The 17,042-nt window shown below is 35.6% G+C and overlaps 1 protein-coding gene across 2 annotated transcripts in view; it reads right to left on the reverse strand.

The window, feature by feature from the left end:
- The window catches only part of LOC122066967 (cyclic nucleotide-gated ion channel 17-like), a 20,344-nt gene extending 11,979 nt beyond the window's left edge, over positions 1-8,365 (reverse strand). Inside the window, exons 1-3 of one of the 2 annotated variants that reach the window (XM_042630817.1) lie at positions 7,497-8,365; positions 6,775-7,387; positions 165-377 (exon numbers count right to left, since the gene is read on the reverse strand). In XM_042630817.1, coding sequence (XP_042486751.1) covers positions 165-377; positions 6,775-7,284 — 723 coding nt within the window. In that variant the 5' untranslated portion in view covers positions 7,285-7,387; positions 7,497-8,365. Of the gene's footprint in view, positions 1-164; positions 378-6,774; positions 7,388-7,488 lie in introns of both variants that reach the window. The other variant, XM_042630813.1, reaches the window with a different exon arrangement.
- Positions 8,366-17,042: the final 8,677 nt, after the last annotated feature.

Below are 17,042 nucleotides of genomic sequence, written 5' to 3' on the forward strand. Positions count from 1 at the left end.
AAAAAAAAAAAATAATAATAATAATAATATATATAGTGAAACTGTTGCATGTAAGAACAAACAACAACAACAAGCCTTTTCCCAAATAAATAGGGTCGGCTGATGGAAGGGGGGGAAAAAAAAACTAAATTAAAAAAAAAAAACAGAAATTACATATTACATACATGACTAGCTATCATGTATAGCAGTAGATTATATGCCGCCCCAGCCCAGGCAGTCTTTGTGATAACTCCATTAGCCCTAATAATTTCTGAATGAAGAGGAAAAATCTGATAAAATCTTGGAATATATTGGAGCAGTACAATGAGTGCAAGGGCATTGTTGGTGTGATCAGTGTGGGAGCTTCTAATTGCTGGAATTATAAACCATATAACAACCTGCACAAAAAATAAAAAGTTTGCAGTTAACTTTTTGCTCTACTCTCATAACTAAGTTTGAGGATCAAATAGATACTGACAGAAAGAAGAGTAGAGGCTTTCAGTGTCATACTTATTAGAACTAAGAAAATATATTTGAACCTGTGGTACAGGACCCTTTCGAAGGGTCTGGGAAGCACAACTCACCGTATAACATGATAAGAGGATCACAACCCATTAGTGACCACGTCCAACCTGGGAGATGACTGGGCTCAAAATCGGCATGAGCATATATTATTGCAATTATTTAGCACACAGACTTTATTTGGACAGTTAAAAAATGAAAAAGAAAGCATATCTAGGTGGTCAACAAGAGAAACTTTTGCATCCCCCCGCCCCTCTACCCAAAAAAAAAAAAAATGAAAATAATAGTTTTATAGCTTAGAAACAATGTTCCAATCAGATAGTTGAAAATCCCTCATCATGACATTTTTAGAAAGGCCAGCCCCAACCTTCTGAGTGTAAGACAGATAAGGCATCCCATGGCTATCTGGGAGCCCAGGCCATCTACTAGCCCAGTAGCCCTAGACACAACATGCACTCTTGTTACAAAAAATTTGAAAAAAGGGATAGACACATAGTTTTTAAGGCGCTGGTAAGGCGACGCCTTAGCAGCGCCTTGGCGTTGATGCGGTCTAAAGATGGTAAGGCAGTGCTCCGCCTTACGTGAAGTGGTGCCTTATGGGTTTTTTTTTTTTAAATACATTTTAAAATTACTTTATGAAGATTCCAAATATAGATTTTTTATTGATAGGTGTATGGTTTTGTTAACACTTGAGATGTATGGGATCAGCTTTTACTCCACCAAAAATAACCAAAACAAACAAAACAAAAACATGATTCACAAACAGGGTTTGGATTTTGTTAAGGGTTTTAAGAAAGGGCTTTGAGAAGGAATCAAAGAACAAGGAAGAACCACTGATCCAGACTATCATTTTGCCCCGGCAACGGTGAGCTTCATTCTTCTTTGACAGGAGTAGAAATATAGTGGATGACCTTAGGGCCTAGGCACTCATTTTGGCATCATAGAGGTAAGTATAATAAATACTTGTATTTTTTATGTCTTCTTTTCTTTATATTTATAATTTTGTTTCATAATTATGTATTTATATTATATGTTAATATGTTACGATGATTGATGATTGATGATTGATGATTGATGAAGATGAACTTAGTTTATTCACTTTATTGATTTGTTTTCTTGATGAATATCTTACATTGGTATGAATATGAACCTTTAATATTTATTTAATATATGAGTAATAGGATTCAACTAGGATTTGAGCCAAATAGATTGGTTTTATAAAAAAATTACACAGGAACGCTTTAGTCGATAAGGCGATGCTTTATGCCCGCCTTATCGCTAAGGCCCTCCGAAAGACCCTCAAACGCCTCCATCGCCTTACCACCTTAAAAACTATAGATAGACATGTTTCAGCAACAATCATTTTCTTAGATCAAAAGAATTATAAACTAGAAAATCAAAAACTAACTTAATTTTCAGTTTATGGAAGAGGAATATCCAATCAATTTTTTGAGATCAAAGAGAAAATAAACTTCCCTACTCTGTAAATGGTACACAAATTTTCTTTTTCTGAGAAATGGTAGAACATTATTAATTTCCATTTGCTTTAGTAGCTAAAGATGATAATTGTTATTGCTGTAAAAAAAAAAACCTAAATTCTTTGGGAGATTACTCCCTCAAAGAGAGAGTGAGAGAGAGAGAGACATCACTCAATCTATCGCTATGTCAATTGAAACCAAAGTTTAAGCACCAAGTGACAGCAAAAGACATCATCTTCCAAAGAACACACTCCTTTGAACTGAGGCTACCAACTCTATGTCAGACATTTCTATTAAGGACTGTTGGATTGACAGTTGGACCAACAGTAGAATCATTGCCTGCAGGCCCTGATAATCCTTTCCTATGACCCTGAAATTTACAAATCACAGTGGCAAATGTGCCATAACTGAACCTAAATAGGCACTTAAACCATTGCACCACATGATCATTTTACATTAAAATCATTTGGCATCTAATATTTCACAAATTCTTTTTTTTTTTCCCCCAAAAGAATGATCTGGGACATCCATACCAGCAGCTTTATTGTATTCAACATTCAAGTCAGATCATAAAAATAACTTCAGGACACCCAAGACAGCTCAAGAACTTCTGAAGCAAAGCATCATACAGTTCTTGTAAAAACACAGTCAAACTAAGATGGTTGACCAGTTTTCCACCAGCCACACCTAGAGAAGAGACTGACGGGAACATCTTTTGGCCTATCAGATGGTAGACCATGATCTTGTTTAGCCATAACATTATCTCAAAGGAACCACCTAGGCTCAGCCAATGTCACTGGGAGAGGGAATAAAAGGAAAAAAGAAAAACTGAGAGTGAAGCAACCCCAAAAAAGCCCATTTTAGTTGAACATATTCAGGATCAAGTAAACAAGAATGATGTTTTACTTTTCTCCCCCACCCACCCTCCCTCCCTCTTTCTTGGATAGGAAAAGCAAGTAACTTTCATCAATAATGCAAAACAAAAAGTACATAAATCAGGGTTGTTTGGATATCGACAGAGTTTTGCTTTAACTGGAATAATTGTAAGATTGTGATGCTCCCATGGTTCAAGAACTCGGTCAAAACATGGGAAATCTCAAACAAACCAACTGGTTCGACTTGAACCAGGTCCTATATAAGTTAATTTGAAAAGAAACCCAAGATTTCTTTAGCAGAATTCAACCCTCTTTTTAGTTTTTTCTCCTACGAGTGGGAAGCTTGGGGAAATAGTGGAGATTTTCATTTTTTGCCTAACAAAGTTGAATATAAGGGTGGTTCTTGCTTCATCTACATAAGAAAGACAACTTGGACCAAAAAGGTAAGTCCCAACTTCCCCAAAAATCAATTTTTTTTTTTATAGAATATACTTGTAAATAGAGTAGAATTATGTAAATTTTTTATATGTTACTTAGGAGGACCCGATCTATGCATTCACGGTGGCTGAATTTTTTTTTGCATGTTAATACTTTTTTTTTCTGTTTTTGAAAATGCATTTACCTATAACATATTTCAGTCAACAACTCAGCGTAATGATTACCAAACCTTTGGTTCACCACACAAGTATGACTTTTTTATTTTTTTTATTTTTTTATTATTTTTTATTATTTTTTTATTATTTATTATTTATTATTTTTTTATTTTTTTATTTTTTTATTTTTTTTTATTTTTATGAAACTAATGATGCGAATGTGTTATAAATGTCTAAAATAGGATGTACACAAAAAATCAGGGGAAAAAAACACTGTTTGGGGGTCGAAACTTAAGTTTCCACCAAACCGGAAAAAATTCCCTGGTTTCCTCGAAATTTCCCAGGTTTCAACTGAAATTTCGGTCTCCCCAAGGTTCGAAACCCGATACCTTGAACCTTCGATGCTCCAAGAATATTATCAGCATTCTAGCATGCAACAGCGTGCAAGGAAGATGTGCTTGGCATGGCACAAGTTGGAACATGCATGAATAGTGAAAAGAATTTTACCCAAATAAACTTAGAGAGATATTTCAATAATAAAAGAATAAGAAAATGTTAAAAGACAAAAAAAGACAAAAAATAAATAAATAAATAAATAAATATTTACACAGCCCTACGTAAGTAAACTTATTTTCATGGTTCAATAGTTTGAGTAATGTGGAGGGCTGATTTGGCTGAATTGACTATTGAATAGAAAGAGCATCCCTAGGATTGTCTACGTGTAAATTTCACAGCCTACTTCAACCATATAGCATTATAACCTACCATCTTTTGAATTTTCCCTCACATATTTTTAGCCAAAAAACAGTGTAGGGCTGAAGAAACAATTTTGACCATAATTTCAAAATAAAAAATAACAAAGCTTAGAATTTTAAATTCAAAAGATAAACAAAAGAAAGAAGGAATTATTTTGTTTCAAAGAAGAAATAAATACTTACACTAATAAACTTTGTTTATAGGGTTATACATTAAGATTACCAATGCTGTTTACTTATCATAATATAAAATTGAAAACAAGATGAGGTTCACATCAACATGGTTTTTTAGACTTTTTTTTTTTTTTTTTTAGCGATCACATTTTGATATTCTTAAGAGCCAAATTTATTAACAATTAAATGACTCTTTTATCCATCATCTTTTTACACCCACATTCGTAATTATATTTTTAAAATTTGTGTGCATTATACAAAGCACAACTCATGTACCATGCGGCAGAATCTCTTTTGTTACATTCCAACGATTGAGCGAACTGTTCCACCTAACTTGTGTGCATTATACAAAGCACAACTCATGTGTTATGCCGCAGAACCTCTGTTTTCATTCCAACTTGAGCTGTTCCACCACACCTTGTGTGTGGCATGAAAAATATTGGTCCATTGCCAAACAAATTCTCCTCAAACTTAGTGCAGGAAGCACAATATAGTCATGTTCTTCGCATAATGCCACAGCTCCTCAGCAACTAACAAAAATGAAGGTAGTCTACATAAGCTGTTTCGAATTGCGATCAAAATATGTCCTTGCACCAGTGTGGGGGCCAGTGAGGGGGTGCACATAGGCATCAACAAGGGGTAGGTTTTTCGGGTCTCACAGAAGTGGGGGCATCATTTTGCTGCCCTATGCATCTGAGCACAGGGGCCACACAACCAGGGAGCATTCTTTTGCCTTCTAATTATTTTCATTTTACCCATAGTTTTGTTTAATGAAGCTATTTGAACCACAATGCTAGACACTGGTCCAATTATAGTTCTCTAGGAACAGCTATTAATCATGCTATGAATTATGTCCAGTAAATGTATTTAGATATACAACAACAACAACAACAACAAACTCAGCCTTATCTCAACTTAATGGGGTCAACTACATGGATCTATGCAAAAACAAAAAGGAGAAATAAAAGTAAAAGGAAAGAAGCACAGAACCAACAAGTCAAAGAAATCTCAACTAAATGGGGTTGGCTACATGGATCCTTGTCGTCCAATCCACTCTATTTGAAGTCATACTTGGGACAAGACCTAGAATATGCATGTCATTCCTCAGTACTACCCCTATGGTCATTTTAGGCCTGCCCCTAGCTCTTTTAGCTCCTCCAATCGAAATCAGATCACTCCTCCTTACTTCGGCATCCACAAGGCTCCATTGAACATGATCATAACACCTCAAAAGACTTTCTCAGAGCTTGTCATTGATCGAGGCAACTCCCAAATCAACTCTAATACATTCATTCCTTACTTCATCCTTCATAGTTTTGTCGCACATCCATTTTAATATACTCATTTCTGCTACACATAGCTTCTCTACATGACACTTCTTAACTACCCAACATTCAGCCCCATAAATCATAGCCGGTCGTACAACATTTCTAAAAGAATTTTCCTTTAAGCTTTAAAAGAAATACTTCGGTCACATAGTACTCCGGTCCCACCTCTCCTCTTCATCCATTCCACTTCAATTCTCTATGAAACACGATCCTCAATGTCACCTTCTTTATTTATGATTGACCCCAGATATCTAAAATAACCACTTTTTGGTATCTCTCTCACCTCAATTTTCACCATATCATTATCCATCATAGTTTGACTAAAGTTACACACTCCGTCTTCAATCTACTAATCGTAAAGATATACTTTGTCTTTGATATACTCCATCAACCTGATATATATAGTTGTATATTAGGTTTATATTTTGACACTTGTACAATTCTCTTACTCTTTATGGACTGATTTTGCACCAGTAATATTCTGAAGAACACCTTACCATCTCTTTGAAGCTTCACTTGGCACACAAACTAGTGAACTCCTAGTACTGGCCCCACAGGATCATCATAGTTATTTCTGTTCATGTTTAGATTTCCTCTATCTAGCTGATTCTGAGCAAAGTATAGGTATTAACACCAACAGATAACTATTGTTCGGGTATAACTTTGATATTGAAAATCAATAAATAAATAAATATCAGCTTGGACCACAACCTGGCTCTTTTCTATCATCTTCCCTGAGAAAACAATTTTCACACATCCTTTATAATTTCAATGAGCAAAAGTTAGCATTAGTTACTAATTGCTAATCACAGAATAGAAGGTCTGGGTCTTAACAGACCGACCTTCAAAATGCAAGCTTTCCACATGGTTCCAGCCCCAACTTCAGAATTCAGTCAACGGAGAAATGAACAAAAATTCAGATCAACTCTCTGAGGCAAAATCACAACATACAAGTTCATGATGGGCTAAGACTTAGCTATTACAATTTCAATGGCATCCATTGACAATTTGTGTTCTTGCAGGACATAAATAACCATCTATGGAACTTTGTCAAAAGAAGCAAAACAAACCTGTGGGAGAGGAAGTGTAGCCGCCAGATCAATGAAGAAATCTGCTCTTAAATATCTCCTCGCAATCTTCTTAGAATCCATTACAAGCTCACCCCTCCCAAACACCCGGGAGATAGGTGCCACATAAGCAGTCCGGAACTTTATGAGGACGTGCAACAGATAAAATAAATCGGCAACTGTTCGGAAACATGTCACGACAATCCCCAGATTCAAATCCATCTCCAAGCATGTGGTGCTCACATCCCCCGGGACCCCCCCTAAAGCAGGAAGGTAGAAAAACAATGGGTCTAAAATCAGAGCTATCAAGGATGAGTATAGGAAAAACCTGTTCCATCGTAAGACAAGTTTACTGCCAGGGTCAAGTAACTTCATCCTCCATGGCTCATGGTCCTCTGGAAAGACTTTAGACCTCCCAAGTTTGACACTCCCAGTAATTTTACTTCTGACACCACCTCCACCTCTGCTATAAACAGGGTCATGGGCATCAGAATATGGGCCATCAGAGTTCATCAGAGGAGATGAAACCTTGTGCAGGGGCGAGGGAGTTTGAGGGTGCTGGGGATTAGTTCTCTCCCACAGAAGATCAGAGTGTTGTTTTTCATCAGGAAAAAACCTAGTAAAAACCAACCCATTACACCAATTACTATGAAATCCCAAAAAGAACACTAACAAGAGAAGAATCACAGAAAAAAGAAAAAGCAGAATTCAAATTACCTCACTACCTTCTCCTTGAGCTCCATACCCTCTCACTCACAAGGACCAGATAGAAAAAATCAAGTATTATCGTTGAGACAAAGCCAAGGAGATTAAGCACATTCCCCACAACCCAGCAAGCACGGCTGAATTAACAGCAAATCATATATTTCTTCAGCACAAACTCAAAGAAGCTCGGAAAGAGGAAAACCCTTTTTGACCCAGAATTTGCAGTCTTCTACCTCGGATTTCTTCAATAATAATAACTGGGTTTTCCAAAATGCAACCCAAAACACTTTTTGGATTGCAGAAAACGATTTCCAAAGAGCCCAGATCCTGATCTTGTGTTCTGAAGCTTGAAGAGAGAGACCCAGAAAGATAAAACCGTTCAATGTTGGTTTAATTGTGCAGAAACATAGGTAGAGTACGTTGGCGCAATGAAGCCCTTAATTAATGAGAAATTGAAAGAACCCTCTGAAAACCTTTTTCCAAAAACTCACCAACCCTTTTAAGCCGTAACAGTATTACAGTAGAGACTAGACAGAGAGTAGAGTTCCTTCAAAAGTTAATGAGTTGAGTGCGGAAATGGGAAGGCCACAAGACCCATGCCACAGACCAATGTGTAGTGAAAAAAAAAAAAGAGGTGCAGAAATCGAAAGATCTTACAATCAGAGGATATATAGAAATTTTACTAAGTTGGGTATGTTGATGTTGACTGTTGAGGAAGATCTTCCCTTCCCAGTTCCTACTTCACACTTCCAAGTTCCAATCGCTATGTTGCTTCTTCAGCTGTAACAGTAATGGCTGCCAGAATTACCACAATCTGGTGGGCTCCAATCCGAATTGATTCTCGTAGATGAGAAAGATACAATGGGAGTAAAGTATTGAAGTAGGGACCAATGTTCAAACCGTAAATGGAAGGGATAGAGAAGGAACAACAACTAAAAATTTACAAAACATTAATATAATCATATGCGAATAAAATAACTTAGATTAAATAGTACCTTTGTTTTTTTTCGGCCAAAAGGTGAAGTTGTTCATACTTCTTTTTGGTGAAAAGATCTACAGAGAGATTATTTTACACAAAATTAAAGGGTGTCAATCGGTAGGGTAGTGATTATTTGATCTGATTTGTATTTTAATAAGGTTTAAATCAAAATCGAACCAAATAGGAATCAATCAAAATTAGAAATCGTTTTACATTTAATCCGGTTTCACCTACGTACCCTTTAATTTGATTCCTTTTACAAGTAATTGAGAGCATGAACAAACAATTTTAGAATGACTAATGGTTACCATCCCAATATAAATTGCGGATTCTTTTATTATATATCCTAACATCATAAAAAGACGCCTTCATCCCTTAGAAACACAAAACCAGTATTTGCTTAAACATAAAGTAGTATAGAAAATTGAATTATTCAATCCGATTTTACTTGTTCCTATTTGATTTAGAATCACCGATTTTCGATGCAAATCAAAATGAAACTAGAAAGAGAACCTATGAAATCAAAATCATATTATTTCTCCAAGGTCCAATTAATAGACTGTAAAAGGTCGGCTCAAGTTCCATTTTGACACCTTTATTAGAAAGGCATTCTCATGCAACTAATGGAGCCATAGTTGTAAATTGGATATATTGGGCAATGAGCCATTTCCCAGGTGGGGAGAGAGACAAACATAGAGCTAGTCAGCCCAGCAGCGTGCCCAACCTTTTCCCATTTTATAATAATAACCTTCATTATATTTGATTATAAAATTTTATTAATAAAAATCATCTAATAATGACTTTCACTTCAAGACTTCAATCAAGGACCGAAATAAGATATTCCATATGCTTGAAGAATTTCCAAGTTGGTTAAGGTAATATTTGGAACTCATGAAATAAAGTGTGGAAGAAAAAACTTTGATTTGAAATTCCATAATCAACTCAACATGAAACACGTCAAGAAAAATACTAAAATAGTCTTAGGTCGTTTAGTCATGGAACAAAATTAGAAGAGAGAGATATGAAAGGAAAGATAATTTGAAGTTTTTCTTGGAAACAAAAAAAAAAACTACTATTCGACTATCGTATAATAAATTGCAATTAGAAAAAAAAAATGAATTTCAAGAGAGTTTAAAAAGAAAAATCAAAGAAATCTTCAAATGCTATATATAAGGTAGAAAGTGCAATAAAATACTCTCTGACTGAAATATCTTTCCCACTATCTCCACTTCATTTCTTTGATTACCAGAATCATTCAAGCATCATCATAAATTGCTTTCTCCACTTAATTTTGTCCTTCAATAGCGTCATGGGTTCATGCTTGCCTTAAGTCTCAAACAATCATTACTGTGGAGCCATCCTTGAAATTTTTTTGCCCAACTGCCCCTTGCTCTAGTGGCTTGCCGCATTGTTTCCTATAGGACTTTTCTGAAGGTCAAAGGAAGCTTTTTGCACATAATTTTTTTTTCTTTTTTAATGAACATTAAAAAAAATTAAATGAAATAAAAACAAGTGACACAACATCTCTCCATCCTCGTTTTTCTAATTATCCTATCTGCCACCAACATTATAGATCTATCCTTTTTCACAATGATAAAAAATTGAAAACTCAAGATAAGCTAATAAATATCTTACAAAATAGCAAATAAGTTTCATGTGTTGGACTAGGGGTGTCAATTCCTAAACCGAACCGGTAAAACCGGCCGGACCGAACCGAACCGAAGCCTTATTGGTTCGGTTCGGTTTCAAGTATTGTAACCCCAAAACCAAACCGAACCGCACCGAAAACCGGATGAACCCGAAACCAAACCGAAACCGGCTCAAAACCCGGACCGAAACCGAAACCAAACCGGTAAGAAACCGAAACACTCCAAAATTCATTAAAAAATTTAAAATTTGAATAGTTTTGTATACATTTGTATGGAAAATCGAATTCAAACTAGACCAAAAATCAAAACCAACCCGGTTACAAATCGATTTAAGAAATCGAAGTTCAACAATTCATCATTTGGTTGTTTCCTAATGGCTTCATACCGGTTTAAAAAACCGATCCAAACCGAAATGAACCTAATAAATCCAAACCGGTACCAACCCGAACCCAAACCGCACCGAAACCGACACCGGACCGAAACCGATAAATCCTTATTGGGTCGGTTTCGGTCACTTCCAAACTCACACCGAAACCGGTGGAACCGGACCGAAACCGCACCGACCCGGACCGTTGACACCCCTATGTTGGACATTGTGTTTACCCAATCAAAACTAAATTGTTTAATTTTAATTAATTTACATTTCCGGGTAATAATGCATCGAGAGATATGACCTCAAAATGTTGGCAACTAAGGCTAGAATTGGACTCTATATTTGCATGGTTGTTGTATTTTGTGCTTTTGGGAATGAAAATTTCACACAAAAATGTGGATTTGTGTGTGTATCAAACTCAGTCATTAGAGAACCTTGTATGGATACTGTCAGTTAATGTAACAAGGTTTTCATGATAGTTGTCTAGTCCTCAGGTCAGTTAATTTCCGTAACAAGGTTTTCATGCTAGTTGTGTGGTCCCCAGACTTGAGAGGTCTTTATCGTTGTAAACCAACACTATGACTTTAGTATACATATGATTTATGCCTACATATGACTATCTGTCAATGCAAATGATGCAAGATAAATAATCCACTTCTCATATAGAGAAAATATCTTAAGAGAGACTTCTAAATTTGATTGGATAGAATTCTAAGCTCAGTGGTTTAACTATAAAATGTTTGCAAAGAATTTTTATTGATAATAAATATATTTATAAATACTTTTATCGCATTGTTTTGTTCTCCAACCAGTGGTCATAATGTTCTATGATAATTTTTCAATGGATTAGGTGATGATAGTAATTTAATCACATACCTTGAAGTCCATCGTGAGATATTATAAAGTGGAGGAACCTTCATGTAATGGTTTCTATCATCATGGGTTGTATAGCTATTATCATACTAAAGTGTTCTAATGGGAAATTAACTTAATTAGTTGATTGGGTAGGACTCAATGTAAATTGCCTTAGTGTACAACCTAATAGGATCACACCACTTGGTATTAGCAATTCAAAAAATGAAATGAATTTAGTTAGGCTAGTTAATATCCTAAAAATTAGCAAAGAGCACAAAAGTTACATAGCTTATTGATTTGTGTGTGTGTGTGTGTGTGTGTGTGTGTGCAAGTGTTGGGGGTTGCCATCATTTAAGGGAGGATTTCGTTGCGATTATCTCTATCAAAGAATTGAGTGGAGATTGATTCCTACTTCAATAAGTTTGGTGTTCGAATGTTGTGAATCGTTGAAGATGCTTGGCTTGCGGCACTAAAAAGGTATGCCTAAACCCTATTTGTAATGGTTGATTTGAAAACCTTGTTCTGAGTGAAGTTTGATTTATTGAATTGACTAAAAAAAATTTTATTTGATACCATTTCTAACAATAGTGTGGGTATCAGAGCAACCCTTTCTATAATGTAGGGTTTCCAAGAATACCTTCAATTTGCAATCATGTTCTTCATAGTACAATCCTCAATCATAAATCTCAAAATTTCCTTTCTTTGGTTTGATTGTAACCATTAAGAGAGAGAGAGAGAGAGAGAGAGAGAGAGAGAGAGAAGAGAAGGGGATCGCCAACAATCACAGCCGTCTTAGTATCATTCGACCATGACAATTCCATGGCAACATCAAGTCACGTCAATAAGGGTAGAGTTATGGGAGAGAAAGTCCATGGTGGCAATAGGATTTCATGGCATGCATATAGGTGGGAGTATTTTGTTTTTAAGTCATCTCCCTGGAGGAGACGACTTCATTGTAATTTAATTTTGATTTTAATTAAAAGATTTTTTCCTTAAAAGAGTTTGAAGAAGCTAAACTTATTTATGATAAAAGAGTTTTGTTTGTGACAATGTTCACAATTGCTATCATGCTTTAATTAAAAAAAAAATCAAAAGCATTAAAGAAAAAGGTTTTTATTTTTATTGATAAATACAAAACAATCCTTGGACCGAACCAACTTAATTAGGTTTACCATGAACAAGTCGAATCGGTCCACCCTGAGCCAAGGCCAGACCTAACCTGATCCAACAGGCCCAAGTCTGACATGTATTCCAACTAGAAACTTGACCACTTGGTCTGGGAGGACAAAAACTTGTCTTCCACCTTGGGTGACCGTCATCTAGGGCTCTTATTGATAGGGCACTTGTAAGCTATTCTAGAACTAATTTTGATAAAAAAAAATTTGTTTCATATTCCTTTTCTTTTTTTTCCCTAAAGTTTTTATCAATTTCGGATTGTGATTGTTGTGTCATCTTAGGAACTAAGAGTCGGTCCTCTTGGGGTTAAGGGTTTTTTACCCTTCTGGCTATAATAAAGGTGGTTTTGAAGTCTGGTTGTATATCATTTTACATAAACAATCTCTTCTTTTTTTATTTGCATTTTCGAACCCTAATCAGCATGTAATGCAGTTACAGGTTGAATCAAATCATTTTATTTGTTGACCTAATATGGACAACAATTGGGTTTATAAGGAAATGAAGGTGTTGCTATTGTTAGCAACTTTTTAAGGGGCTCAGGTGATATAGTAGTGTTACAACTGTCAAACTATGATAGGCAATGCAGGTATGTTCTAGTTTGTGTGAAAATCTTGCAGTCGACACAGGTGAGATGTAAACTGATGTGGCAGTGCCAATGAATACAAGTGACTGGTAGTGCAAGACACAATACAGAGTTCAATGGATTGTTAAGTATAGTGATAGTACTAAAGTGGCCAGCCAATTGACAAGGTAGAATAATTGGTGATCTGACAATGGTTAGTGTGAGAGGACAATATACAAATGTAAATGATATGAAACAATTTTAATGATGAGGTGACATAAGAACATGAGGTGGCTAATTATAACTGGGACAAAGTGTTATAGTTGGTGATGTGGCTTACTTAATGAGGTGACATATAGCTAATGGTTCTCTGGTTCATGTTAATGGCACTGGGACAACTCATCCCAATTCTTCTTTGTCATTATTGTCAAACTTTAATTTGTCAAGCTCACAAATGCTTACAATTATTTTATAACCTTTTATCATAATTCTTGTGTTTTTCAAGATGTTATGACAAAGAAGATGATTGGTAGAGGTCGTGCATCCGGGGGTTGTATCTTCTTAAATATGATTCTCCTTCAATTGCTTGTTCAAGTATTATGTTTCCTCATTAAGTTCACTGCCGCCTGGGTCATCCATATCCTCATTTTAGTTCATTTTTCTAGTTAAGAGAGTGAGTCTTATTAGTTTGGGAAGATTCATCGTGTGAGCTATCTCCCTTGAATCAATAAAAGGTCTTCACACCCTTTTGGTTGGTTTCATTATGATGTGTGGGGTCTTTGTCCTATTATATCTAACTTATATTTTAAGTATTTTGTTACTTTTGTTGATGACTATTTCAAATTTATTTAGGTTTATTTAATGAAGTATCGTTTTTAGTTGTTTTCCATCTTTTGTGATTTTGGTGCTCAAATTTAGACTCAATTTGGCATATCTATTAAAATCTTATGTAGTGATAATACTAAATAATATTTTTTTGATCCCTTTTTTAAGTTTATGGCTAAACGTGGTATGCTTCATCAGTTTTCCCATTTAAACACACCTCAACAAAATGGTGTTGTTGAAAGGAAGAACAAATTAATCACATGCCTTCTTCCGTTTTGTGTGGTGGTATTCTCCATTATTTGTTACTTTCTTATGATCCTTTGTTTGTTCTCCCTTCATATGTTTTTTGTTGTATTTGTTTTATTTGTGATCATCATCCAGGGTATCCAAGTTGGATCTTTGAGCTCTTAATGTATCTTTATGGGTTACTCTCATACCCTAAAATGATATAAATGTTACTCTTCTGAATTGCAAAAATATTTTTTTATTGCTAATGTTTCTTTCTTTGGGTCTACCTTTTATCTGGATGAGTCATTTGTTATGTCTGAGTTAGATACTGATTTTTCTATTTATATTGTTCATCACTCAGTTCCATAGGTTCTAACTATTAGAGCCCCATCAGTTCCTCCACCAATTGTTCGAGTTTATACCCATTGTCATCAAGAACATCAAGTACTCATTCTTCTACAATGCCTCCCTTGGTCTTTGTCTATAGATCTCAAGTTAGGTATCCCTATTTCTGATCTTGATCTTGCCATTGCTCCACCAGTTTTTCGAATTTGCAGCCAACATCCAATTTTTTATTTTGTATCCTATTCTAGTTTATCGCATTCTTTTTATTCTTATCTTTCTACTATTCTAGTCATCATGTTCCTAAGTCTGTTGCAGTCTTGCAGAGATATTGCCTAGTTCTAACTGGAAGACAGCTATGGAGGAATAATTATTGGCCTTGGAGGAGAATCAGACTTGGGATCTTATCCCCTTATAGTAAGTCTGCTATTGGTTGCCAATAAGTGTATGTGGTTATGGTCAACTTAGATGATTCTCTTGCTTAGTTGAAGACAAGGTTGGTTGCCAAAGGGTATGCCCAGGTTTATAGATTTGACTATGTGGACACTTTCTCTCTTGTTGCTAAATTTGCATCGGTTCGTATTTTGATATCTCTTACAACTTTTTATCATTAGTTATTATATCAACTTGATGTGAAGAATGCATTTTTTATTGGTGATCTGCATGAATAAGTTTATGTGGAGCAACCTCGGGGTTTGTTGCTCATTAGGAGTCTAGGATGGTGTGCAAGCTCAAATAGTCCTTGTACAGTTTGAAGTAGTTTCCTCAGGTATTGTTTGACATATTTACTGATGTGATTCTTGAGTTTGGATTGTGGAGATGTGATAGTGATCACTCGATTTTCTATAAGATCTAGAATGGGAAGGATATTCCTTATTGCTTATGTTAATAATATTGTTATCTCGGAAGATGATGTTGAGGGATACAATGCTTGAAGGTTCACCTACACAGAAGTTTCAAACTACGGATCTAGGAAGTTAAAATTCTTTTTTGGTATTAAGGTTTCTCAGTCAAGGAAAGGTATTTCTCTTTCTTAAAGGAAGTATATTCTTGATTTTCTTACAAAAATTGGGATGTTGAGGTCCAAGCCTTTGGATACTCCTATAGATACTATTGTAAAACTTATAGTTGCTAGTGGTGACGTTTTAGGTGATCCTGAGAAGTACCGAAGATTGGTTGGAAAGTTGAATTATCTAATTATGACTTGATCTGATATTGCCTTCTTCTTTTTTTCTAGTGTTTTGAGTTAGTTTCTGCCCTCTCCTCATACACCCCATTGGGTTGCCATAATTTGTATTCTGAGATATCTCAAGAAAGCTCCAGGCCGTAGATTGTTATACTCTGATCATGGACATGGACATGTCGAAGGATTTTATGATGCTGACTAGGCTGGGTCTCCTATTGATAGGCGATCAACTACTAAGTATTGTACTTGGGGGTGAACTTGGTATCTTGGAAGAGTAAGAGGCAAATTACTATCGCTAGGTCTAGCGCAAAATTTGAGTATCAAGTCATGGCACATGTCACCTCGGAGTTGATATGGCTGAAATGATTGTTGGCCAAGTTTAGGTTTGAGAATTCATTTGCTATGCAGTCGTAGTGCAATAACTAGGTTGCTATTCATATTGCACCAAATCCAATTTTTCATGAGAGAACGAAATATATTGAGTTAGATTGCCACTCTGTTCAGGAAAGCCATAATAAGGAGTTATTTTTGCTGGTCATGTTCCCACAGGAGAACAACTTGCAAATATTTTTACAAAGTCTCTTGGCAATGGTAGAGAAGATTATATTGTTGGCAAGTTGGGTATGATTAACATCTATGCTTCAACTTGAGGGGGAGAGTTAGAAGTGTCGAATAAGGGGGAAGGAGATAGATTCTGTCGGGATCAACGCTAGTAACTTGTCTCTCTCCCTTGCTTTTTTGCTGTCTTTTGTCTTATTGATGGTGAATTTTATTTTATGCCTTTGTAGGGTTGTGACTCCCAAAGGTTATAACCATCTCTCTTCTCTCTCTTTTCATTTTCTTCTTCTTCTTCTAATTTACAAATAGTATTATTTCCATATAGTTCATTTAATTGATATACGTATTTGTCCTCATTTATTGTCATTCCTGAACAAAACTATGTTTCAGACTCATGTGGCATTACAAGTGAAAGATAGGGAACATTATACATTTACACTGCATTTTGCATTCATAGGTTCATGTTGTTATGTCCACTTTACAACCTAATTGAGTAGGCCAACTAGAAAAATTGAAAGAGGCATAAACTAGGAAGTTGTAGGGCTTCAAGTCATCTTTCTAATGAAACTCAACCTAATCCAAGTTCATATGAAGCAGACATGGATTTTCGTATCAGCACATAAAAGAAGAAATGGGTGACTCCACGTGTTTCTGGTCAGTACAAGTGAGTGTTGATGATGTGGTAGTGATTGGAAACCTAGTGGACAATGAACATTAAGGGATTGTACTATGAACAAGTTGAAAATGAGGTCAGATAAGGCAACTACAACTATAGTCATTTTAAGAGACGTATTGTGCAGAAACAGTGGTGGATTTGTTAAAAGGGCTTTTCT

This window comes from Macadamia integrifolia, chromosome 2 (assembly GCF_013358625.1).
Source record: "Macadamia integrifolia cultivar HAES 741 chromosome 2, SCU_Mint_v3, whole genome shotgun sequence".
Classification (NCBI taxonomy): Eukaryota; Viridiplantae; Streptophyta; class Magnoliopsida; order Proteales; family Proteaceae; genus Macadamia; species Macadamia integrifolia.